A 26168-nucleotide genomic window follows, 5' to 3' on the forward strand; every position below is an offset into this window, starting at 1 on the left:
GGCTCCCGGTCTGTGAAATGCTCTCCACAGGGAGCTTTGCCTGGCGCCTTCATTATACACCTTTAAGCACCAGGCAAAAACATTCTTCTTCAACCAGGCCTTGGGCTGATTAACATCTTAAACCCCTTTTCAATGTGCTTATGGGAGAGAAGGGTTATTAGTTGTTGTTTGTTCTTGTTTTCATTATTATGTGCTTTTATATTGTATTTTTATGCTGTGAACTGCCCTGACATCTGCAGATTTGGGGGGTGGAATACAAATTAAACAAACAAACAGCAATGAATTAAAATGGGAGTGCCCTTTTACAACAAAACCTACTGCCTTTCTTCCGGTTCCTCAAAACAGCACCATTGCTGAGGTTTCGCAACCCATCTGTTTAGCTACGGGGAATGAGTTAAAGGACTCCGTTAATTAATTTTAAAAGCCACAATTGAAATAACCAATATTTGATTTCTTCTCTGTCTGGAAATAACTCTGTTTCCCTTTGTTTTATCTGGGGACTGCTTTCTTGCCACCAGAGTAAGTATCGATCTGACGGACTACATCACCATTGAGGAGGTGCTGGTGGCTGTCCGAGATCTGCTCTACAAAGGGGGCAATACCAAGACAGGGACTGCTCTCTCCTTTGTAGCAGACACAATGGTCAGTGCGGGGACACTGAGAGAAGATGCTGCAAAGGTGAGTGATGCTGCACGTTCTTACCTGGCAGGTGTTGAAATTGGTTGCTCTAACCTAAGGTTGGGACGCGGGTGGCACTGTGGGTTAAACCACAGAGCCTAGGACTTGCCGATTGGAAGGTCGGCGGTTCGAATCCCTGCAACGGGGTGAGCTCCCGTTGCTCGGTCCCTGCTCCTGCCAACCTAGCAGTACGAAAGCACGTCAAAGTGCAAGTAGATAAATAGGTACCACTCTGGCGGGAAGGTAAACGGCGTTTCTGTGTGCTGCTCTGGTTTGCCAGAAGCGGCTTAGTCATGCTGGCCACATGACCCGGAAGCTGTACGCCGGCTCCCTCGGCCAGTAAAGCGAGATGAGCACCGCAACCCCAGAGCCGGTCACAACTGGACCTAATGGTCAGGGGCCCCTTTACCTTTACCTTTAACCTAAGGTTACCAGACATCCCAGTTTCCCAGGGACAGTCCCCGGATTTACACATCAGTCCCCATACAAAATCCACTGAAGCTGAAAAGTGTCCCCGGATTCATTGAAAAAAATCTGGTAACCTTACACCAGAATACGCCTTAAAGGTAAAGGTAAAGGGACCCCTGACCATGAGGTCCAGTCGTGGCCGACTCTGGGGTTGCGGCGCTCATCTCACTTTATTGGTCGAGGGAGCCGGCATGACTAAGCCGCTTCTGGAGCATGGAAACGCTGTTTACCTTCCCTCCGGAGTGGTACCTATTTATCTACTTGCACTGAGATCTGCAGAATTGGGGGTGGGGAGTGAGGCTTATATTCAGGCCAATATGGTACCAATAATATTAATAATAAACCCATTATTGCCTTGTGGGTGAGCCTTCACATAGCCGGAACAGCAGCACCTACATACAAGAGCAGACTTGCAAGGACCTCAAAGTTTACAGAAGTAAACAGATGTTGTTTAAGAACCGAAAGGAAGGAAAAGAGCTTAAAAACAACCCAGTAAGGGCTGAACCAGCTCAATGGGCTGATTCTCAGGGACTCTAGCACAGGGAGAAGAAACCTGCTCACCTTCCCTTTTCCATATTATTGCTATATATTTCTGTTTTTGTTGTCGTCACAGGCTGTCGTTTTAATCACAGGCGGGAAATCTTCTGATTCCGTTGAGGAGCCAGCAGCGGCCCTGAAGAACAGGGGGGTAACCGTGTTTGCTGTGGGTATGTACGGCTAGAAATAAAAACCATGGGGTCCGTCACATCAGTGCTCAGCAGCTGGCGTGGCGTAAATGGTCAGAGCATTGGACCTCGGTTGGGGGAGAGGCCAGGGTTCCAACCCCGCCCTCAGCCATGAAGCTCACTGGGCAGATTTGAGGGTAAACCATACACAGCACGGGTCTGTCCTTGTGGTTCGTTGGAAGTTGAAACTGCTTCACATGTACTATTACGTTGTCATTTTTATGAGGATATACGTTTGACTTTTATTACACCTGTTTTGCAAAAGTCCAGGAAAGAATCGGAATACCATAGTTTAAAATTACTGCTAGAGGGCAAGAATCCCAAGACTACATTAAATGTAGCCAAATTCTGTGCGTCTGCAATCAATCGCAGGAAGCAAGTGGTATCCCATAATGTCCAAACCCCTAAATGTTAATTACAGGGGGCACGCTAACAATTAATTTTAATTTTTATATTTAAATCCTTGTTATATTCATATTGTCCCTTGTATTTCTGATATTTCTTATGATCTGTGATATTGTGTGTGTTGACGCTGGTCTGTGACCGCATTAATAAATTCATTCATTCATTCACTGGGTGCCCTTATGCCAGTCCCACTGCCTCTCTGCCTAACCTACCTTCCAGGGTTGTTGTGGGAGGGGAAAGAAAGACGTGGGAGGGGGCCGCCTTGAGCTCCCGGGAGGGGAAAAACAGGTGGGATGTCAGTGCGACAAACAAACAAACAAATAGTCGCTGCCACCTACTAAAATAGATTTATAACAACTACTAACTTACTTAAAAACTTAAAAACAAACAAGAAAACAGCAGCAGCATAACACTTGGGTTGAAACGTGGGTTATAAATTGTTGTTGTTGTTAACTTTTGGGCAGGCATAGGCAAACTCCGCCCTCCAAATGTTTTGGGACTACAACTCCCATCATCCCTGGCCACTGGTCCTGTTAGCTAGGGATGATGGGAGTTGTAGTAGTCTCAAAACATCTGGAGAGCCGAGTTTGCTTTTGGGGATGGGGACGGGCCATCTTTATTTTTTTTCTTTATAGTTCATTATTTTCTTTATAGTTTATTAGTTCATTTCTATCCCACCTTTTCCTCCAAGGTGGCGTAAATGGTTTTCTCCCCCTCCCCAATTTATCCTCACAACAACCCTGTGAGGGATTTGAACCCTGGTCTCCCAGATCCTAGTCTACCACTGTAACTACTACATCTTACTGAAGGCTGGGAGGGAAGCCATAAGAGATGGGTTTCATTTGAGGGCATCCCTGGGCAGAAGCTGAACCTTCTTCCCTTCTTCTCATGATAGCCCAGAATCCGCTGTCACGGGCAGATGTGACCCGGCTCATTTACTTTACCCCAGCAATGGGAAAGATGGCCCTCTTGAGATGTTGCTCCCATCACCCCTGAGCTTTAGCCATATTGGTTGGGAGTGATGGGACTTGTAGCCCAAGAACATTCAGAGGACCACCTATGGCCTATTCTGTTTATCACTTGGAACTTTGTGGGAGCCATTCAGACCTTAAGACGAGCCAACTGGATCAGGCCCGTGGTCCATCTGGTCCAGCATCCTGTTCTCACAGGAGCCTGCGGGAAGCCAGTGAGCAGGATCCGAGCACGAGAGTCCTCTCCCCACCCTGTAGTTCCCAGCATTATAATCTCCAGCTGCGGAGGCAGAACATAGCCATCGCTGTTGGGAATCATGCCTCTATCGGGAGACGCTGGCAACTCTCCCAGGCACCCGGCTTGATCTCTGGTGACCTCCCTGGCTGCATTCCCCAGCAAACACAGGCTAGGTCTCTATAGGCGACCCTTCCCAGCGTGGGAAGAGCACACCCACTCTTTCCTGCTCCCCCGGCAGGGAAAAGAGATAGTCAGAAACGCCTATTTACATGGCTTTATTTCTGACTCTTCAGCATTACAGAAAACATGTCTGCTCTCTTCAAACATCGGCAAACAAGCAACGAAGACTTCCTGTACAACCACAAGAGGAAGGTCTCATATTACACTCTGAGCAAGTTCCGGTGAACTGCCCTGTGAACTGACTGGAACGCTGTTTCCCACAGTCAGCCCAATCACATGTCAACAAGCTGGATGTCTGCAGCTGCGATGAGCTCATATGCTGACAATCGCAACTCGTTAGCTCCTTATAGTTTCCTGCTCCCTGAATTTGCCCCAACCACTTTTAAAGCCCCCCAAGTTGGATGGACCCATCAAAGTCCAGTCCATTCCAGTTCCATGTGGGGATGGGAATACAAATGTCTTTTCCCATTTCTGGGTGGATTTTTTTAAACGGAAAATCATTAAATGGAAACACACATTTCTTAAATCATAAAAAGTATTTATGAAGCAGCCCAAGGGTTTCATGCTCTTTTATTCTTTTTAAAAAAATCTTTAAAGTTTCAAATGATAGGGCATCCAGCTGATGAATAGCATGATCCCTTGAGAGTGATGAGGCTTCATATTCCCTCGTGTAAAAAACCAATGTCTATTCCCATTTAAGCAGTGGGGACTTACTCTTCAAGAAGTCTGCAATATGACTGCAGCCTAAGAGATTTATTTGAAAATAGCTGATGACATCTTTCTGCATGACTGCAAGGCTTGAAAGAAAACTGGTTCCAAATGCACCATTTTGCCACAAGGCACATACTCCACAGGCCATCAGAACTTGTAAGAGTTCAAAAACCTGATCGCCATGAGTCTGGTATCTGGTGTGTACAACATTTTAATTTCTTAAAAGTGTGATACTATGACCTGTGATCCAATAACTTGCCTCCCGTTCGAGCGAGTTTAAGGATGCTCTGTGTTTGCAGAAGTTCTTTGCCCACCTGCATTTCCTCCTCCCTCTGGTTAGGAATCAGAAACGCAGATAGGAACGAGCTGAAGAAAATAGCATCCGATCCCATCGAAGAGCACATGCTTTACGCCAAAGATTTTGAGCAACTCGGCAGCCTCTCGCGAAAGGTGTCCCGGAGGCTTTGCTTCACTGCTTCAGAGCCACCACAACCTGCCAAGCAAATATCCACTGGTGAGTCCAAGACACACACCCTTTCCTTTATTGAAACCGCCCCAGCACTGAAGAGTCCACCCTAGTGGAAGGAAAGCCAGATGGAACTGGGCATGAGGAAGACTTGGAAGGTTATGGGGGGGGGGGTGTTAGGGGAGGGGTAGTACCTCTGATCGGGGCCACGTCATGCTCCTTCTGGGGTGGTTTGTTCACCTCTGATCCCCACCCTGCACTCAGCTCTCAACCGTGGCTCCTAGAAGGTGTCAACATGCAACAGTGGCCACAATCCTACCTCGTAGCAAATCGTTACAACTTTCAGGTCTTGGCGGTTAGTCACTGGAATATGGAAGGGCAGGATGTGGCCATCGCCTACCCCTCCACTTTGGGGGTATTCCGTTAAAGGAATCCGGCAGTCGTGGATCCTGTCCGATGCCCTGCTGCTGGCTAGGGCCATGGCACGACCCCCGGTGACATCAGGGGGAGCTTTCAGTTGTATTTGCGTCAACAGGCTCCACCCACTGGTGGTTAACCCCTATTGGACTCGCCCCTCCCCAAGGGGCGGAGTCAAACTTTGTAGTTTATCCAATGCCTAAGCCAATAATTCTCACATGCTGTAATCAATAAAGTTGTGACCTTTTTTAGTCCATTAACCTAATATACTGTGTCCATGTGTCTTTCTTATCCTCAAGCGGGTGGCACATCCTCGGATCACAATGAAGTTTTGAACTTTTTGAGTTCCAGGAAGGCCCAGTGGCCGGTCTGTTACCTGAGAACATTTCACAGTAGGGAAGGTGCTCGGCTGCAGTTCTAAGGAAACTGCACAGAAGGTGAACGTTCCCAGTTCCAGTCTGGCTCCTGACATCCTGAGGGTCAGCCCCAATTTCAGCGTAGCCAGAGTGTTTCCTCCAATTCTGTACCTGCCAACCATGTTCCTTGAAGCTCTGACGGGCTTCCCTTTCCCTTCTCCTTGCAGTTGAGAAGATTGTTGGGCCGCGGGACCTCACAGTCAGCGAGCAGAGCCACAGCTCTCTGAGACTTAGTTGGACACCTGCGACCGGGAAAGTGACCAGCTACCGTATCCTCCTGGATTCACTTTCGGCAACTGGACAGGTCTCTCCAGAAGATCAGCAGCAGGTAGAATCATATTTTTCATTTGGAAGGGACTCCAAGGCTCATCAACTGCTCTTTTCCAGGCTAAACATGAAGATCAATAGAATCTTAGAGTTGGAAGGGACCTCAAGGCCTACCTAGTTCAGTGCCCTGCAATGAAGGAACCGCAGGAGATATACAGTATATGCTCTTCCATGCTTCTTTTTATTTATTTGGGTCTTGTATATGACAGATTGTTTTGGATGCCAACAAGAGCTCAGCGCTGGTGACGGATCTGAAACCAAACACCAAATATTTCTTCACTGTCATGGCTGTCTACTCTGACGTTCTGGGGGAACCAGCCACTATCAAAGCGAGAACAAGTGAGTTTGTATTTCGGGAGCACCACGCTTGTGGTCAGGGTTGTTCCCACTCCCCTGCGTTGACAAGGCAGGCGAAGAAGACAGCTTGAAAACAGAATTCTGTTCTGAAAGCGTTCGACTTGTTTCCACCCATGCACGGGCGCCATGTTTGCAGGTGCTAATAGGGTGGACAGGCCAGTAATACTATGATAGGATAAGAGTTGCCATCCATGAGAACTTTAAAGCAGTCCTCACCAATGTGGCGTGCTTGGGACTACAGCTCCCATTTGCCCCATACTCTACATGGGGCTACCTTTGAAGGTGACCTGGAAACTACAACTAATCCAGAATGCGGCAGCTAGACTGGGGACTGGGAGCGGCCGCCAAGACCACATAACACCGGTCTTGAAAGACCTACATAGGCTCCAAGGATGTTTCCGAGCACAATTCAAAGTGTTGGTCTGACCTTTAAAGCCCTAAATGGCCTCAAAGGTCCAGTATCCTTGAAGGAGCGTCTCTACCCCCATCGTTCAGCCCGGACACTGAGGTCCAGCACCGAGGGCCTTCTGGCGGTTCCCTCCCTGCGAGAAGTGAGGTTACAGGGAACCAGGCAGAGGGCCTTCTAGGTGGTGGTGCCCGCCCTGTGGAACGCCCTCCCGTCAGATGGCAAGGAAATAAACAACTATCTGACTTTTGGAAGACACCCAAAGGCAGTCCTGTTTGGGGAAGCTTTTAATGTTTGTTGTTTTATCGCTTTGTTATTATTATTATTCTGTTGAGAACCACCCAGAGTGGCTGGGGAAACCCAGTCAGAAGGGCAGGGTATAATTAATATATTATTATTATTATTATTATTATTATTATTATTATTATTATTATTATTTTGAAAACGACCCAGAGTGGCTGGGGAAACCTAGCTAGAAAAGCAGGTTGTTGTTGTTGTTATTTATTATATTTTGAGGGTAGGAAAATGGAGTTGTAATCCAAACTAGGCTGGATTGAGAAACTAGGCTTGAGAAAGGGTGCCGTAGAGACTTACTGGGTGTCCTTAATCAGAAAGAGGCATGACTGAGAAAAAACACCTTTGAAAATTCTGGTGGGAACTGACCAGATCTTTGTCCTCTGGACTGATCTTTGTGAATAAGGACTTGTTTGTTTTTGTATGTTTAGTAAATTTGTATACTGCCCTTCCTCCGAAGATCTCAGGGCAGTTCATAGCATAAAAATACAAAATAAAGACACAAATTGCGTAAGAGAAACAAAAACAAAACAAACCCGCAATGCCCCTTTAAATGTGCTGTGTAATTTATATACCTGCAAGGCGTATATATTGCTTGCTCAGGAGATCTGTTTGTTGCATCGTGGATTCATTCTTCAGCCCGTGTCCTTTTGTTTTGAAGCATTCATACCAACGGTGACTCATTTCCGGGTCGTAGAAGAAGGACTGTTCAGCCTGAAAGTAGCTTGGACTCCTCCTTTGGGAAAACTGGAAGGCTACAAGGTCTACCTGCCAAGTAAGTCAACGGTGTCCCTGCTAGATTTGTGTGTTTGTCTGTGAGAAAATGCATGCAGGGAAAAGGAACACAGTGGTACCTCGGTTTTCGAACGTAATCCGTTCCGGAAGACGGTTCAACTTCTGAAACATTCAAAAACCAAGGCGCAAAGGGTAGTCTGTCAATTCAATAGAGAAAATTGTGAAAAACAACAGATACACACAACAGAAGCCGTTTGACTTCCGAGGCGTGTTCAAAAACTGAAACGTTCAGCAACAGAGACGTCCAAAAACCAACTTATTACCAAACTTAAAACCATGGAGAGACCTGGTCTGAACAGAGACATTGGATTCTTATCTCATTATACATGATAAAGCTATTTTTTAGCCATCTCACCCATCGCTTTTTCCTGTAAGTCATTAACAGTCGTCAACAGGTTTACCACACCTATCAGCCAATCACCCATTCCCACCACCCTTCTGAGTGTATCCCATCCTCTCACTATATATAAGGGTCTGGTGACTTCTGTTTCAGTGTATCTGAAGAAGTGTGCATGCACACGAAAGCTCATACCAATAACAAACTTAGTTGGTCTCTAAGGTGCAACTGGAAGGAATTTTTAAATTTTGTTTCAAGGTTGGTGCTGTGGGTTAAACCACTGAGCCTAGGACTTGCTGATCAGAAGGTTGGTGGTTCGAATCACCACGACGGGGTGAGCTCCCGTTGCTCGGTCCCTGCTCCTGCCAACCTAGCAGTTCGAAAGCACGTCAAAGTGCAAGTAGATAAATAGGTACCGCTCTGGCGGGAAGGTAAACAGCATTTCCGTGCGCTGCTCTGGTTTGCCAGAAGCGGCTTAGTCATGCTGGCCACATGACCCGGAAGCTGTACGCCGGCTCCCTTGGCCAGTAAAGCGAGATGAGCGTCGCAACCCCAGAGTCGGTCACGACTGGACCTAATGGTCAGGGGTCCCTTTACCTTTTTTACCACTGTAAGCCCAGGGTCTATAGCAGGCATAGGTAAACTCCAGCCCTCCAGATGTCTGGGACTACAATTCCCAGCATCCCTGACCACTGGTCCTGTTAGCTAGAGATGATGGGAATTGTAGTCCCAAACATCTGGAGGGCCAGAGTTTGCCTATGCCTGGTCTATAGCATGGTGCTTAGGGTCCCCAACGTGGTGCCCAGGGGAACCACACTGCTCACCAAGGCTCTCTGCCCTACCCAATATTCTTCTTCTTCTTTCTCCTCTTCTGGTTTGGTGGGCTGTTGTTTTTTGTTTTTTTCTGGGGGGAGGGTGGTCAACTCAACTCACTCTGGACAAATCCTGCATTGACTCTGATCAGCCCAATTCAGTTTGGGATCCAAGATTTGTCTAGACTGGATGATCAGCCCAGCAAAACATCCATCCCACCAAAGAAAAATTGTCAGTGGTCAGAACGCCCCTTGGCAAACATGTGCAAAACTCCTGCACGCACCCCAAAAACATGTAAAATTCAGACAGAAAAAGCAGGCCACACCCCTTCCCCCAATACAGCAAAGGCTCACTGAGAAATGCAGTGGAATATATTCTCAAAATCAGGACCTAAAAACTCTTCAAAGAGGAGATGTGGATGTTCCTGTGGGATCCTCCGAGTCTTCTATTTATGATTCTTCTGGTATCGCAACCTTTGAGAAGTCAAGGGGAAGGCTTGTTAATATGTCTGGTCAAAACCTTTGCAAATTAACCTTTGGATTTCGTATAAAAATGTGCAGCGATGTTGGTGGGAGGATTTTACAGCTGCACCAGGGAATGCGATAGATAAAATCATCCTTTATTTATCCTGCCTATTTCCAGAATAAAACTTGAAGCAGCGTGAAGAGGGTTTGTAGGTCGGTAAGGACCGGATAGGTAGGTAGGGACACAGGTGGCGCTGTGGGTTAAACCACAGAGCCTAGGACTTGCCAATCAGAAGGTCGGCGGTTCGAATCCCCGCGAGGGAGTGAGCTCCCATTGCTCGGTCCCTGCTCCTGCCAACCTAACAGTTTGAAAGCACGTCAAAGTGCAAGTAGATAAATAGGTACCACTCCGGCGGGAAGGTAAACGGCATTTCCGTGCGCTGCTCTGGTTCGCCAGAAGTGGCTTAGTCATGCTGGCCACATGACCCAGAAGCTGTACGCCGGCTCTCTCAGCCAATAAAGCGAGATGACCACCGCAACCCCAGAGTCGGCCACGACTGGACCTAATGGTCAGGGGTCCCTTTACCTTTAAGGACCGGATAGGCACCCCCTCCAGAAAGTTGTTGTTTAGTCATTTAGTCGTGTCCGACTCTTCGTGACCCCATGGACCATAGCACGCCAGGCACTCCTGTCTTCCACTGCCTCCCGCAGTTTGCTCTCCTCTTTTACCCTCATTAAAAGGTTCTTTAATTCCTCCTCACTTTCTGCCATCCAGGTTGTGTCATCTGCATATCTGAGGTTGTTGATATTTCTTCCGGCAATCTTAAGGCAATCTTAATTCCGGGTTGGATTTCATCCAGTCCAGCCTAATCCTGCTTAGCATCACCGAAGTGGGGCATCGATGGGAGGTTGTCTCCTCTGAAGGAGCCGTTACAAAGCTTGGGATCCGTTCTGGATCCTTTGCTGTTGCTTGAGGCTCAAGTGGCCCCAGTGACGTGGAGAGCCTTCCCTCAGCTCTGGCTGACTTCCTTTTTCCCAGCAATGAAGACAAAATATTTCCATGTGTATTTTGTCCTCCAGCCTGGTACCTGTTGAGATAAAAGGTGGGGTAACACTCTTAATTATAATTCAATCTATTATTTCCCATTTCATAAATTTAGATTTTTCCCATGTATAGTGGTACCTCGGGTTAAGAACTTAATTCGTTCCGGAGGTCTGTTCTTAACCTGAAACTGTTCTTAACCTGAGGTGTTCTGTGTCTAAGTTAATTCATTAACAGTACCAGGAAGTAAAAAAAGGGTCCCCTGAGCATGTACAGAGTATTTACCCGTTGCAGTTGCATGGGACACATTTGAGACAGGAAGGATGATGATGCCGAGCTGGAAAAGACTGAGGTAAGGACACCCCAAATTATCAAGGAGTTGAAGCAACTCAAGTTTGGGACATTTCCCTTTTGTTTCCTTACTAAACCTTAAGATACCTCGTTCCCTTAAGCCTCCGCTTCCCGGATTTTCAGATGCCTGGGTCCCTTAGCTCCTTCCGGATTCCCAAACATTAAGCAGCCATTCCTTTCCTTTTTGCTGCCTTCTCCCCAAAAAATTCGTCCCAGCTGCTGAGTGGACTTGTCTTGATTTGCTTTCGTTTCTCCTGAAACCAGGGCCCTGCGGGATCTGATTTCTTTCCGCAGGGCCTGTAAGACAGAGTTGTTCCACCTGGCCTTCGGCTTAGAATCAGTTTGATTCCCTCCCCCTCTTTCTCTTTCCTTTCTCCTCCTGTGAGGAGGCTGCATCCTGTTTTAATGTTGCATTTTAATCTTGTTTTTTAAATTGGATTTTAATCAACATGTTTTTATTATTGGTTGTTAGCCGCCCTGAGGCTGGGGAGGGCGGGGTATAAATAAAATTTTTTATTATTATTATTATTATTATTATTATTATTCTACCTCCTGCACAGCAAACAGGCCTGGGTCAACCTCAGAAAAGATTCTGGCCAGAGATGTCTCCTCGCATGTCCTTGACAACTTGCAGGAGGACACAAACTATACGGTCAGCATTTATGCCGTCTACCCAGAAGGGCCGAGTCAGGCGGCGTCAACGACTGGCAGAACTTGTAAGTCCTTCCAAATGTTTCTTTGTTGTTTTTCAGATCCGTTTCGGGAACAGGACCCCCACGTAGGGGGCTAGCGATTTCTAGGTCCGTTTGCCCAGAACTGGTATCCTTGTCAACATCCTTAGGTACTTGCCAGGGGCCTGGCATCCTTAGCTCAGCAGGTAGAGCATCGGTTTTGCATGCGGAAGGTGCCAGGTTCAAGTCCTGGCCTTTCCAGGTAGAGCTAGAGGAAACCCCTGCCTGAAATCCTGTTTAGCTGCTGTCAGTCAGTGCAGACATACTGGGGGGGGGGGCTGATTGGATATAAGGCAGCTTCTTGCAGAGGGTGGATTTTATAAGTATGTTTCATGTACCGTATTTTTCGCTCTATAGGAAACACTTTCCCCCCTCCAAAAATGAAGGGGAAATGTGTCTGCGTCCTATAGAGCGAACGCAGGCTGCGCGGCTAAGCCCAAAGCCAGAACAGGGAGAGGCAGTGCTGCGCAGCACTCTGTCTCGCTGTTCTAGCTTGGGGATGGCTGTGCAAAGCCTCTGCAGGGCAGCGGGGTGCTTTCACCCTCCTGCCCTGCGGAGGCTACAAACGCTGCGCTCTGGGGGCTTCAGACAGCTATCTGCAAACCTTCGGAGCACAGAAGGAGTTCTCGCTGAGCTCCGAAGTCTTGCGGATAGCCGTCTGAAGCCTGGAGAGCGAGAGGGGTCGGTGCACACCGATCCCTCTTGCTTTGCAGGCTTCGCTTCGCTGGAGAGGCGCTGCACAGTTTTCCCTCTCTGCGCAGCACCCCTTCAGCGAAGCGGGAGGAGAAATGAAAGGGGCTCCGTTTCTCCTGCTTCGCTGAAGGGGCACTGCGCAGAAAGGGGGAGAATTTCCCCCCCCCCCCCGTTCTCCCCTTCCTATGGTCTGGTGTGTCCTATAGAGCGAAAAATACGGTATATCCCACTTTTCCTCCAAGGATCTCAAGGTGGAGTACATGATTCTCCCCTCTTCCTCCTTTAATTGACACGACAACCCTGTGAGGCGGGTTAGGCTGAGATTTTTTCAAGGCCTCCCTGTGAGCTTCATTGCCGAGTGGGGATTTGAACCCTGTTCTCTCCCAGGGCCTAGTCTGGCCCTCTGATCACTACACCACACTGGCTCTCTGGGAGCTACGTGGCATTTATATTGCCCGTAACTTTCCAGGCTGAGGATTTTGCAGAAAGTTAAAATAACGGCTCCGCTCGGCCACATCTGTTTCTGCAACAGATGACATTAGGGGATGGTGTACTAAGGTTCTGGCATCCAGTTCTTAACCAGTAATAAAACTAATACAGTGGTACCTCAGGTTAAGTACTTAATTCGTTCCGGAGGTCCGTTCGTAACCTGAAACTGTTCTTAACCTGAAGCACCACTTTAGCTAATGGGGCCTCCCGCTGCTGTCGCACAATTTCTGTTCTCATCCTGAAGCAAAGTTCTTAACCTGAAGTACTATTTCTGGGTTAGCGGAGTCTGTAACCTGAAGCGTATGTAACCTGAAGCGTACATAACTCAAGGTACCACTGTACTAGTACTGTACCACTGTACTAAACATTAAAAGCTTCCCTAAACAGGGCTGCTTTCAGATGTCTTCTAAAAGTTTGGTAGTTATTTTTCTCTTTGACATCTGGTGGGAGGGCGTTCCACAGGGCGGGCGCCACTACTGAGAAGGCCCTCTGCCTGGTTCCCTGCAACCTCGCGGGGAGGGAACCGCCAGAAGGTCCTCGGAGCTGGACTTCAGTGTCCAGGCTGAACGATGGGGGTGGAGACGCTCCTTTAGGTCTACTGGACCAAGGCCCTTCAGGTCTTTCAAGGTCAGCACCAACACTTTGAATTGTGCTCAGAAACCTACTGTGAATGTTTGTTTCCTGCAGTAAAGCTGCTGCCCGTGGGAAGCTTCGTGCTCCAGAATGCAACAACCAATACTATCCAGGCCAGATGGATGCAAGTCAGAGGTGCCTCAGGATACAGGCTGACGTGGGAGTCTTCAGGTAGAGAGCATCCTTACTTTGGTTCTTTGCAGGGAAGCGACCAAGCACTCACTGAAGAATGTGGCTTTTCAATAATACAGTAGTCAAATCTGGGGGCCAGAAAACCTGTGACGTTGATTATGGTATTATATAGGGTTTTTTTTGGGGGGGGTAGTCCTTCTAAAACAGCGGTTCTCAACCTGTGGGTCCCCAGACCTTGTTGGACTACAACTCCCATCATTCCTAGCCAGCATGACCAGTGGTCAGGGATGATGGGAGTTGTAGTCCAATAACATCTGAGGACCCACAGGTTCAGAATCGCTGTCCCTAGAATGGTAGGGTTTTGATTAATTGGGATGTGTCAAAAGCTGCAGAGCTGTGCCAGACAAGGAATTCCTAAGCTGGCTTCCACAAACCAGCCTGGCTGGCCTTTCGGAAGAGCAAATCTGTTAACGTGACAAAAGGGGTTGATGGGGCCATCCAAGATGAATCCTTTGGACTGGGGAGACAGATGTTGCCAAGGTGATTGGGGTGTGTGTGTTTGAGGTGACAGGAAAAGAGAGGCTTTTTTGAGCAAAGGGAGCTGGGAAGAAGGAGGAAGAGGAAAGACTGGCATCCATCTTGGGAAGGTTGGCTGGGAAAGATGCCTTGGACTCCATGGCTAGGGGGCAAGCCCCTCTCAAAATGACTCCTTTCCAGGTTTGAAATGTTCAGGTTCCAAGTTGTTCGAGAACTAAGCTGTTCAAAAACTGAGGTACCACTGTATTTATTTTTCCCAATTTGAACTGTATTTATTTTTCCCCCGGTGGTGATTTTCTTGAGTCAATATGGGAGCATCCCTAAACATTTTAAATTTTTTTGGAAAAAAAGCACTGAGATATATAAAATTATATATCAATGGAAAGATAATTTAATGAAGAATGTAATGTGATAACTTTTATGAAGGATTATTTATTACAACAGCAGTCATAAAGAAGAAACGTGAAACACACAGGAAAAAAATGAATTATGCAGGTTAAATTGCTGTGTTGGCACTTTGCGATAAATAAGTGGGTTTCGGGTTGCAGTTTTGGGCACTCTGAAAGATTCGCCATCACTGCCCTATACAAAATTGCAGTTACAAAGCTGCCCCTCTGATGCCAATCAGGTCTGCCGGCTGGGCGGCGACGGCAAACGACTAAATCCTGCATATGCCTATGCTTGGGTCATGATCCAAATCAGACACACACACTCTGCACATTGTTGCTCCACCCACTTTTCCTCTGTCCCCGCCCACCCCGGCGTGTAGTCCCAAAAGTGATGCAGATCTGAATTCAGAAACGGCAATATTCAACAGCTAGGAGGAGGTGCATTTAGACTCCCAAAGCACTCTGCAAGTGACACTGAGAGGCCATTCTGGAGCAAAAGCACTGAGGAAACAGTGTGCAGGATGAAACTGCAGCACATCTGAAGTTCAGTGTGGATCGAAGTGAAGCAGGATTTTTCGAACACGCCTGGGGGGCACACGCAGCTCCCGGAATGAGACAGACCTCTCCGGGCGTCTTCCTGATGAAGCGCAGCCCAGGACGTTCACAAATCAGTCCCCGCGCGCACTTGCGACACATATCAAAAGACATGTGCACACTCACTCAGCAGAGTATAGCAGCAACGATCGTGGGGCATAAGTGTAGCATTCTAAGTGATTTATTAAGCAATATATACAGGACAAAGGAACCATGGCGTCCTCTCACTTCTCCTTCAAGAGAGAGAAAGTAAAGAAAAATAGAAAAATACAGTACAGCAGAAGCGAGATAAGACTGACTTCCGTTCTCGCACTTTCCAAGCCTAGAAAGTATGTATGTTTTATGTGTGTTAACTGGTTAACCGACACCAGCAGGTCTTGTGTCCTCGAGAACTGTTTTGTGAACCACCAGGGTTAGTTTGTTGTTGTTGTTCTTTAGTCGATGAGTCGTGTCCGACTCTTTGTGACCCCCTGGACCAGAGCACACCTGTCTTCCACTGCCTCTCGCAGTTTGCTCAAACTCATGCTGGTAGCTTCAAGAACACTGTCCCACCATCTCATCCTCTGTCCCCTTCTCCTTGCGCCCTCCATCTTTCCTAACATCAGGGTCTTTTCCAGGGAGTCTTCTCTTCTCATGAGGTGGCCAAAGTCTTGGAGCCTCAGCTTCAGGATCTGTCCTTCCAGTGAGCACTCAGGGCTGATTTCCTTCAGAATGGAGAGGTTTGATCTACTTGCAGTCCATGGGACTCTCAAGAGTCTTCTCCAGCACCAGAATTCAAAAGCATCCATTCTTTGGCGATCAGCCTTCTTTATGGTCCAGCTCTCACTTCCATACATCACTACTGGGAAAACTATACGGACCTTAGTTAAAGCTATGGTTTTCCCAGTAGTGATGTATCACTGTCTGCAATTTTCTGCATTTCGTTTCCGCCTGATCCCCCTGTTTACAATTCCCTGCACACATGCCCCAAAACATTGTGTATGTATATACTTGCAACTCAGAATCTAACACTCGGTGCATCTGATGCAGCAGACTGTAGCCTGTGAAAGCCCGAGACCATAATAAATTTGTTTTCCAGAGGCGCCGAGTTTGTTATGTGTGAGAGCACCTGGAGTCTCAGGTGGCGCGGCCTCTGGAGAGCTGCATAAAACTGCTTTCTCCCCTTTTTTCTCTGAATGCACAGATAGCTCTCAACTAGGCTTGTTACTATGGAGATTCGGAAACCTACGAATGAGCAAGCTCAGGTCATTGTCAATTGGAGCAAGAGGGCAGCTATCTTCCAATTCATGCGCGCGATTTGTTTAACCTCCGCGCCCCCAGAGACGCCAGGTGTATTCTGGTTCGAAGAAGATGTTTCTCAGCGGAAAAGAGTTTTTTAAAATTTAAAAAAAAAAAAAACCAGGCTAGGAGGTGAGGATTGAAAAGGAAAAGAAATAAAGGAAGCTCTTTGAACAGGAAGGAAAAGCGAAACAGCTCATTTGCTTGGATCAGTAAAATGAGTAAATGTTGCCACCTAGTGCTGGAATAAAATGCAGCCAACTTTGTTATTTCATGGCAGAAAATAATATACAGAGAGGGATGTACCATATTCCTGCTATATTAGCAGACTATAACAACAATAATAATATAATTTATTATTTATACCCCGCTGTCAGAGTTGCTTCAAGATCCTAGCTCACAGAGGATCACGCTAGCCAACGGTCATTAAGTCAAAGTCTTTATTGAGTTACAGTTTCCATTCTCAAGCTGCTGCGTGCAACTCTACGTCTAGTAGCTAGATCGGCGAAGCTCCGTCTGAATCTCCGCCCCTTGTACACCAACTTAATATCCTAGCCCTGCTCCACCTTTTCCGCCTGACTGTTCTTCTCTGGGTCCCTCTGCCCCCCTGGGTCTCTTCCTTCCGGGATTCTTCTGACGCTGACCCCCCGGACCCTCCTGTCTCCTTGCGCCGGGCTTTAGGACCCGGCTCCCTTTCCGGACTGCCTACTGCGCCGCCTTCCTGTGCATTTGAACTTGGCGCGCGCGCCCAACCTTCCACCTTCCGTCTAACCGTCTCTTCGCTCCCAGATGGAGGTGTGGCCACCCCTGACTCGTGCCCTCCCTCCTGTTGTGAGCTGCCAGCGCTTGCCCCCTGGCTCCCTTCCTCTTCCCTGTTCTCTGGCGGTGACGCTGGTCCCGATCTCCAACTGCTCTCCTCTGAGTCCCCTCTGGCTCTATCTTCCTGGGGTGCCCCCCTAAACTCCCCCCTTGCCTTGGCCACTGGTGCTCCTTTCTGTGAATCCTCCGATTCACTGGAAAGACTCGGAGATCTCGGGTCGTCGTCATCACTCATCTTTTCTTCTGCCTCCTCCCCTTCGCTCTCTGTTTCCTCCCTTGCCCTTGCCTCTGCTCCTGAACCCCTGACATCCATCCCCCCCTCGAAGCCCCCCACTCCCCCTTCCCCTCCTTCCGGTGCTGGAGCTGGGTGCTGCTGTGTCAAGGGGACGAATGTCGGGTATCGTTCGCTTCCCGTAGCGGGCCTCCTTCCGAAGTCTTCCGGTTCTTCCTCCCTGCTCTCGTCGACAACGGTCACCTCTGCTTCCATCTCTGTGCCGCCGTGCTCGAAACCTGGGTCGTCCCCGAAAACGTCCATGTCCGTCTCTCCCTCACTTCCTCCTGGCGGCGTTGCTCGTCCTGGACCTTCTTGCCACTTCCTGCGCCACTGCTCCTCTGGTCTGTCGTCCCACCAATACGAGGGTTCTGAGGCAGATCCCGAGGGTGACCCCTCCGGGGAACGGACGTCTCGTGTCGGGTCCTCGTCCGAGTCGAACCCCCGGAACGTGCTGGCCGAAAGCGTGGGCGTGAAAAGCCAGTCGTCGAAAAAGTCTGCTGGCATCGGTCTATGTGGGAAGAGGGCATGAAACTCGTCTTTGAGCAGAGGTTCGTCCAAGGCGTAGCCCGGCACCCAGCTGTTCGCACTGGCCGGGGTGCCCTCCTTGGCGAGAAAGTATTCTACCCCTTCTTCCCCCCATCTGGAGTCCAAAATTTCTGTGACTTCGTTGATGCGCTCCTTCTGTGCCACTCCTGCGTGCCCTGTTCTGTCTCTGACCGGACTCGGCGCCGTTCCGGGTTCCTGAAACCTGTGCGGTGCCTTGTAGGGAGTGAGCACCGATCTGTGGAACACCGGATGCATTCTGGAACCCTCTGGAAGCGCCAGCCTGAAGGCCACCGGGTTGACCTGCTCTTCGACTTGATAGGGCCCCAGTTGCTTATGCCCTAGTTTCTTCTTGGCCAACGACCTGGCCGGCACTGCGTGGGCTGCTAACCAGACCCAGTCTCCCACGTGGAGCTCTTCGCCAACCCTTCTGCGTTTGTCCGCTTGTACCTTGTATGCGTGCTTGGCCAGCTCCAGGTGGCGCCTCAGCTGATCGTGGACTTCCTGCAGCTCCGACGCGAACGCATCTGCCGTCTGCGGCTCCCCCTCCCCCAGCCTTTCCAGTCCCGGGAAGGTTCTGGGGTGCCTCCCGTTGTTGGCGAAGAACGGCGTGACCCCCGTGGACACGTGCTTCGTGTTGTTGTAGGCGAACTCGGCGAGCGGCAGGTAATCCACCCACGTCGCAGGCTGTTGATTTGCATAACACCTCAAGTACTGCTGCATGATGGCATTGACCCGCTCCGCTTGCCCGTTGGTCTGCGGGTGTCTCGCCGACGCCAGGTTGATCTTGACGTTCAGGAAGCCCATCAGCCTCTGCCAGAAATTCGAGATGAACTGCCGCCCCCGGTCGGACAGAATAGACCGTGGCAGACCGTGAACCTTGAACACGTGGTCTATGAACAGTTTGGCGGTTTGTTCCGCCGTGGCCACCTTCGCACACGGAATGAAATGTGCCATCTTGGAGAACAAGTCCACCACCACCAGCACTGCCGTCTTGCCCCTCGAGCTGGGCAGATCCGTGACAAAGTCCAGGGCCACTCTCTCCCAAGGTTCGACCGGAGTTTGCAGCGGTTCCAACAGTCCGGCCGGCGGTCTAAGCACTGGCTTCGCCCTCTGGCAGGTGTCACACCTCGCCACGTAGTCTGCGACCTCCCCTCTCATTCCAGGCCACCAGAAATCCCTGGCGACTAATTCCACCGTCTTCTCCTTGCCGAAGTGCCCTGCAGTGGGCGCGTCGTGCAGCTGCTGCAGCACCTTGGCGCGAAGTTCGTCTCCCGGCACGTAGATGGCCCCTTTACGGATGAGCAATCCATCTCTTAGCTGGAAACCGTCGGCCGCTGCCTTGCCCCTTTGCACCTCTGCCATCTTTGCTTGCGCGAAGGAGTCCCCCTGCAACGCTCGTCGCACCGCCTCCAGATCCACGGTTGCCGCGGCGCACGCCCACACTGTTGGTGCGAAGATGTGCATGGCGGCCGCTGGCGTTGCGTCCTCCAGATACTGTGGCTTGCGAGAGAGAGCGTCCGCCATGATGTTGGTGTCCCCCGGGACATACTCTATTCGGAAGTCGAAGTTCGCAAAGAACTCAGCCCAACGTATCTGCCTTTGGTTCAGGAACTGTGCCGTGCGCCAGTGCTCTAGGTTCTTGTGGTCCGTGCAAACCTGCACCGTGTGCTTGGCGCCGATCAGAAAGTGCCTCCACGCCTTGAACGCTGCATGAATGGCCAGCAACTCCCTGTCCCATATGGTGTAGTTCTGCTCGGACTTGCTGAGCTTCCTGGAGTAAAACGCTCCCGGTCGCCACACCCCCTGCGGGTCTTTCTGCAGCAGGACCGCCCCCACGGCTCTGTCCGAGGCGTCTGTCTCCACCCTCATCGGCTTGCTGGGGTTGATATGAAGCAGCTGCTCTTCCGACGCGAAGAGACGCTTGAGTGCCTGAAAGGACTGTTCCGCCTGCTGTGTCCAAATGAACTTCTTTTTCTTGGAGCTAAGCGTGTCAGTGATGGCCGCCGTCTGCATAGCGAAGCCCTTGATAAACTTGCGATAGAAGTTCGCAAAGCCGACAAACCGTTGGACCTCCTTCCGGTTGCGCGGGCTCTTCCAATCCAACACCGCTCGAACCTTGGCGCTGTCCATGGCGAGCCCCTTGTCAGACAGCTTGTAGCCCAGAAAATCCACCTCCGTCACGTCAAATTGGCACTTCTCCAGCTTGGCGTAGAGCCTATGTTGCTTTAGCCTGTTCAGCACTTCCTTGACGTGTTTGTCATGCTCCTGTTGCGACTCCGAAAAGATCAGGATGTCATCTAAGAAACAGACGCACGTCTTGTAGAGAAGTCCCGCCAACACGTGATGCATGAATGCTTGAAAAACGTGGGAGCCATTTTGCAATCCAAAAGGCATAACTCTATATTCGTAGGTCCCCAGTGGCGTGAACATGGCTGTTTTCCACTCATCTCCCTCCCGCATGCGAATGAGGTTGTACGCCCCTCGCAGGTCCAACTTGGTGAACACTCTGCCCTTCCGCACCTTTGCGAGGAGGTCGTCAATTCGGGGCATGGGGAAGTCCGACGGCTTAGTCACACTGTTCAAGATCCTGTAATCCACTACAAGTCTCTTTTGGGGCGTATCCCGCTTCTTAACGAAGAACACCGGGCTGCCTCCCGCCGCCTCGGACTCTCGGATGAAACCGCGCTCCAAATTATGAGCTATGAACTCTTTGAGTTCTTGCAGTTCGTCCTCTGACATGGAATAGAGTCTCCCCTTAGGCAGCGCCGCCCCTGGCAGCAGGTCAATCTTGCAGTCATATGGCCTGTGAGGGGGTAGCCTGTCTGCCTCCTTCTCGCAGAAAACTTCCAAAAATTCTGCGTACTTGTGGGGAATCGCTTGCAGCGTGCCTAGCCGCAGCTGTGACTCTTCTTCCTCTCCTTCCTGCCTGGGCACGATGCAGTGTTCAGCACAAAAGGAAGAGCCGAAGGTCAGCTGCCTCTGGTACCAAGCCAGCGTTGGGCTGTGCTTGTCCAGCCAACTCATGCCCAACACAATGGGCGTGTCCGACAATTGAGTGACGTTGAAGCTGATGACTTCTTTGTGATTCCCAAGTTGCATCACCATTGGTGGCGTCTGCTGCACCACTTGCCCCCCTAGCAGCTCCCTGCCATCCACCGTGACAACCTGCAGGGGCAGTGTGGCCGGCAGCAACTGTATAGCATGCTTGTTGACAAAGTCCTGCCCTATAAAGTCCGCATTGCTGCCTGAGTCAATGGTGATTGGCACGTCCATGGTGATGCCATTGGGCAGCTGGAGCGATGCGGTGAGCTTCACCACTGGTTTGGGCGGGAGGGGGTTCACGGGCTGTAAAATCTCTGGGGACTGCATCATTAATACGTCTGGCTGGGCCCCAGTGCCTCTTCCTCCAGCCAGACTGCGTCGTTTCCCTGCTGTGGTTCTCCTTGCTGCGTTGCTGCAGTCGCCATTGCTGAGGCTGCAGTGAGCTTGTGGAGCCTCTGGGGACACTCTTTCGCCATATGCCCTGGCTCCTCACAGACGTAACACTTCCTGTTCCTTCTAGGAGGCTTCGCTTTCACTGCTGCTGGTGCTAGGGCTCTGGTTGCTGACTGAGCCCTGGCACCTCCAACCTCCATCGGTTCAGCTCCTCCTCCTGGCGGAGGCGTGGATTGCGTACGTGCTGCTTCTCTGGGAAAGAAGGAGGAGCCCCTGGCTGGTTCGCGCCCTCCACGCCCTTCGTCCCTGCTCCACGGACGTCCTTCCAGTCGTACCCCCACTGCCAGCGCCCTCTGCACGACCTCCTGGGTGGTCCGGGGTCTCTCCCCCCTCGCAATTTCATCTTTCACAGAGCTGTTTAATCCCTCCCAGAACAGGTCTCTTACAGGAGTCGCATCTCTGTCCCATTCTAGGGCACTGGCCAAGGCGAAAAAGCGGGCATGGTACTGCCGTACGCTGGCCCTTCCCTGCTTCAGTCCATGAATCTGTTGCCGAGCAAGATCCACGTCAATGCTTGATAAAAAACACCCATCCATCGCTTTAATAAAGGCATTCGCATTTTGGAGCGCCGGATCGTTATCCCTCCACAAATTGCGCAGCCATGCCCTGGCATCCCCATGCAAATAGGACATGATGAATCCCACTTTCTCCTGCTCATCTCTAAAATCTTTATTCAGCAGTTGCAGTGCACACAGCACGTCTGCTCTAAAATTGGGATACTGTTGCAGGTTCCCATCGAAGTGAGAGACCAGACCGCCTGTGCGTCTCCCCAAACCAATCCCCTCTGGTTTGGGTGTCTGTTGCCCTTGCTTCGTAAGCACTTCCAACCTGACCTGGAGATCCCTGTAGGCGGCAGCTGCGTCCTCCTCTCTCTTCCTGGATGCGAGAGCCTCGGCATTCAGCTGTGACACTGCTTCTCTGAGTTCCGCTATTTGCTGTTCAGCCGTCATGTCGGCTGCCATTCGTGAGCTCGCTAGTGGGCACCTGCTTCTCTCCTCTCCTCGAGGCTGTATATGCCCACAATTCTTTGAGACGGAGCTTACTGTCAGAGTTGCTTCAAGATCCTAGCTCACAGAGGATCACGCTAGCCAACGGTCATTAAGTCAAAGTCTTTATTGAGTTACAGTTTCCATTCTCAAGCTGCTGCGTGCAACTCTACGTCTAGTAGCTAGATCGGCGAAGCTCCGTCTGAATCTCCGCCCCTTGTACACCAACTTAATATCCTAGCCCTGCTCCACCTTTTCCGCCTGACTGTTCTTCTCTGGGTCCCTCTGCCCCCCTGGGTCTCTTCCTTCCGGGATTCTTCTGACGCTGACCCCCCGGACCCTCCTGTCTCCTTGCGCCGGGCTTTAGGACCCGGCTCCCTTTCCGGACTGCCTACTGCGCCGCCTTCCTGTGCATTTGAACTTGGCGCGCGCGCCCAACCTTCCACCTTCCGTCTAACCGTCTCTTCGCTCCCAGATGGAGGTGTGGCCACCCCTGACTCGTGCCCTCCCTCCTGTTGTGAGCTGCCAGCGCTTGCCCCCTGGCTCCCTTCCTCTTCCCTGTTCTCTGGCGGTGACGCTGGTCCCGATCTCCAACTGCTCTCCTCTGAGTCCCCTCTGGCTCTATCTTCCTGGGGTGCCCCCCTAAACTCCCCCCTTGCCTTGGCCACTGGTGCTCCTTTCTGTGAATCCTCCGATTCACTGGAAAGACTCGGAGATCTCGGGTCGTCGTCATCACTCATCTTTTCTTCTGCCTCCTCCCCTTCGCTCTCTGTTTCCTCCCTTGCCCTTGCCTCTGCTCCTGAACCCCTGACACCCGCCCATCTGGCTGGGCCTCCCCAGCCACTCTGGGCGGCTTCCAACCAAATATTAAAAACAATACAGCACCAGACGTTAAAAACTTCCCTAAATAGTTGTCATTTAAAAGTAAAATAGTTGTTTATTGCCTTGACATCTGCTGGGAGGGCGTTCCACAGGGCGGGCGCCACCACCGAGAAGGCCCTCTGCCTGGTTCGGTGTAACCTCACTTCTCGCAATGAGGGAACCGCCAGAAGGCCCTTGGAGCTGGACCTCAGTGGCCAGGCTGGATGATGGGAGTGGAGATGCTCCTTCAGGGATACTGGACCAAGGCCATTTAGGGCTTTAGAGGTGAGCACTAACCCTTTGAATTGTGCTCGGAAACGTACTGGGAGCCAATGTAGGTCTTTCAAGACCGGTGTTATGTGGTCTCGGCGGCCGCTCCCAGTCACCAGTCTAGCTGCCATATTCTGGATTAGTTGCAGTTTCCGGGTCACCTTCAAAGGTAGCCCCATGTAGAGAGCATTGCAGTAGTCCAAGCGAGAAATAACTAGAGCATGCACCACTCATGCACTTATCTTTTAAAAGAAATTAACTAGAAGCCACAGGGACGGGAAAATCATTCACCCTCTTGGGTTATTTTATATCAGTGATTTTCAACCTTTTCAAACTCAAGACCCACTTCTAACAAAGACATGCAATCCAGGACCCATTTCTTAACCTTTTGCCATATTTTTGAATGATTATAGTCCTCCTGTATTTTTTCTTTTATGTGGTTTGTAACAATTAAGTAAAACTGAATGACAGTGTCATGAAATGATGTATGCCTAAAAAGTGTGTCACCAACATGAAAAAGTTTGGAAAGCTCTGCATCAAACATTAAAAACCTCCTGATACAGTTTATAGTCCTACAGACAATGATTTTTTTCTTTTCTTTTCTTTTCTCAAGGTTGGCAGAAAGTTTGTAGGTATGCTTAGGGTGGCAGGAGAGGATATATTGTTTATTAATATCCTTCCTAACTTGCGCTAGCAAGTTTCTTTATGTAGCAGAGTTGCATTTGCCTTTCTTACATGCACAGCAGATAGCTGGTTGCAGGCTCGTATGAGTCTCTCACTATTATGCAATTCAGTCTCTCTCAGATTGAATTGTACGTTCCTGATAAGTTCCCCTTAATCCCTCTTAAAAGAATAAAGACATGACAATCTTATTTAAAGTCAATAAACGAAGTTTACTCACATCAGTTCACAGTTGGATTCCTGAAGGCAGACTTAGTTACAAATATGTACCCGTGGATCCAACCCATATGGGGGAATAATCCCAGTGCTTCTGCCAGCTGAGAGCTAGCAGAGCAGTCCTAGCTAAAAGCTGGTCAAACGAAGAAGGAAGTAAAAAAGAGAGAGTGCTGTATGACTTGTCCTTTTGTTACCTGGACAGGTAAGGTCACGCCCAACTCTAGTCACATGCAAGGAAGGATGCTCCAGCCAGGAGGAACAGGAAGTTTCGACTGGCTGGACCAACATCCCTTTGCATGTCCACTCTAGGAAAACAAGGAATGTTGTATTTGACTGCTCCCAGTGGATTACATCCCACAAAGTTGAACAGTCCAATCTCTCTGGTGCCTTGCAAAGAGAAACACTGAATCTTTATTTCTCACATTTTTGCAGAAGGCAGCGTCCAGAACGTGAACTTGGGTGACACTTACAGCTACTACAGGATTCAAGGTCTGCAGCCAGGCAATGAGTACATCGTCACGGTGAATCCGGTCTTTGGCGCCATTGAGGGACCGATAGTCACCGCGAAGGCAACAACCTGTAAGTCTCACCGCCGTGGAAGAGAATTCATGTAATCCTGCAAGAAATGTTGGGCCCCCCATAGCGATGGCACTAGCAACTTCGAGATCAGATTGCTGCAATGCACTCAATGTGGGGCTTCCTTTGAGATGCACTTAGTGCAGAATGCTGCAACATAATTGCTGATGGGAGCAGCCAGGAACTCCTTTGACTCTGGGTCCCACCTCGCATGCCAACTTTGACGGGTGGGTGGGACAACTAAATAATAATAATAATAATAATAATAATAATAATAATAATAATAATAATAATTTAATTTATATCCCTCCCATCTTGCCGTGTTTCCCAGCCACTCTGGGTGGTTTAAACCAACTTTGACGGGTGGGTGGGACAACTTAATAATAATAATAATAATAATAATAATAATAATAATAATAATAATAATTTAATTTATATCCCTCCCATCTTGCCGTGTTTCCCAGCCACTCTGGGTGGTTTAAAGGTAAAGGGACCCCTGACTATTAGGTCCAGTCGTGGCCGACTCTGGGGTTGCGGCGCTCATCTCGCTTTATTGGCCAAGGGAGCCAGCATACAGCTTCCGGGTCATGTGGCCAGCATGACTAAGTTCTGGTGAATCAGAGCAGCACACAGAAACCCCGTTTACCTTCCCGCCAGAGTGGTACCTACTTATCTACTTCCACTGGTGTGCTTTCAAACTGCTAGGTTGGCAGGAGCAGGGACCGAGCAACGGGAGCTCACCCCGTCGCGGGGATTCGAATCACCGACTTTCTGATCGGCAAGTCCAGGCTTTGTGGTTTAACCCACAGCAGCACCACCTGCGTCCCACTGGGTGGCTTATAACATACATAAACACACAACGAAGCATCAAACATATATATATATATATATATATATATATATACATTTGCTTTCGTAGATTTTCACGGGTACAGGAATGCAGGTTTTGGTGTCCTCGGGTGTCTTCCCGTGTAAAAGTTGGGGTGTCTAGGCGACACCCCAACTTTTACACGGGAAGACACCCGAGGACACCAAAACCTGCATATATATATATATATATATATATATATATATATATATATATATACTATACGAGCAACAAACAAG

The 26168-nt window shown here is 49.6% G+C and overlaps 1 protein-coding gene across 1 annotated transcript in view; it reads left to right on the forward strand.

The window, feature by feature from the left end:
- LOC114605525 (uncharacterized) overlaps positions 1–26168 on the forward strand; it is a 231287-nt gene that overhangs the window by 27265 nt on the left and 177854 nt on the right. The window contains exons 4-12 of the mRNA XM_077935611.1: positions 519–678; positions 1760–1853; positions 4717–4890; positions 5843–6003; positions 6212–6341; positions 7721–7834; positions 11422–11577; positions 13462–13578; positions 24918–25064. Of these exons, the coding sequence (XP_077791737.1) occupies positions 519–678; positions 1760–1853; positions 4717–4890; positions 5843–6003; positions 6212–6341; positions 7721–7834; positions 11422–11577; positions 13462–13578; positions 24918–25064 (1253 nt within the window). The remainder of the gene's footprint in view (positions 1–518; positions 679–1759; positions 1854–4716; positions 4891–5842; positions 6004–6211; positions 6342–7720; positions 7835–11421; positions 11578–13461; positions 13579–24917; positions 25065–26168) is intronic.

Source organism: Podarcis muralis, chromosome 10 (assembly GCF_964188315.1).
Source record: "Podarcis muralis chromosome 10, rPodMur119.hap1.1, whole genome shotgun sequence".
NCBI lineage: Eukaryota > Metazoa > Chordata > Lepidosauria > Squamata > Lacertidae > Podarcis > Podarcis muralis.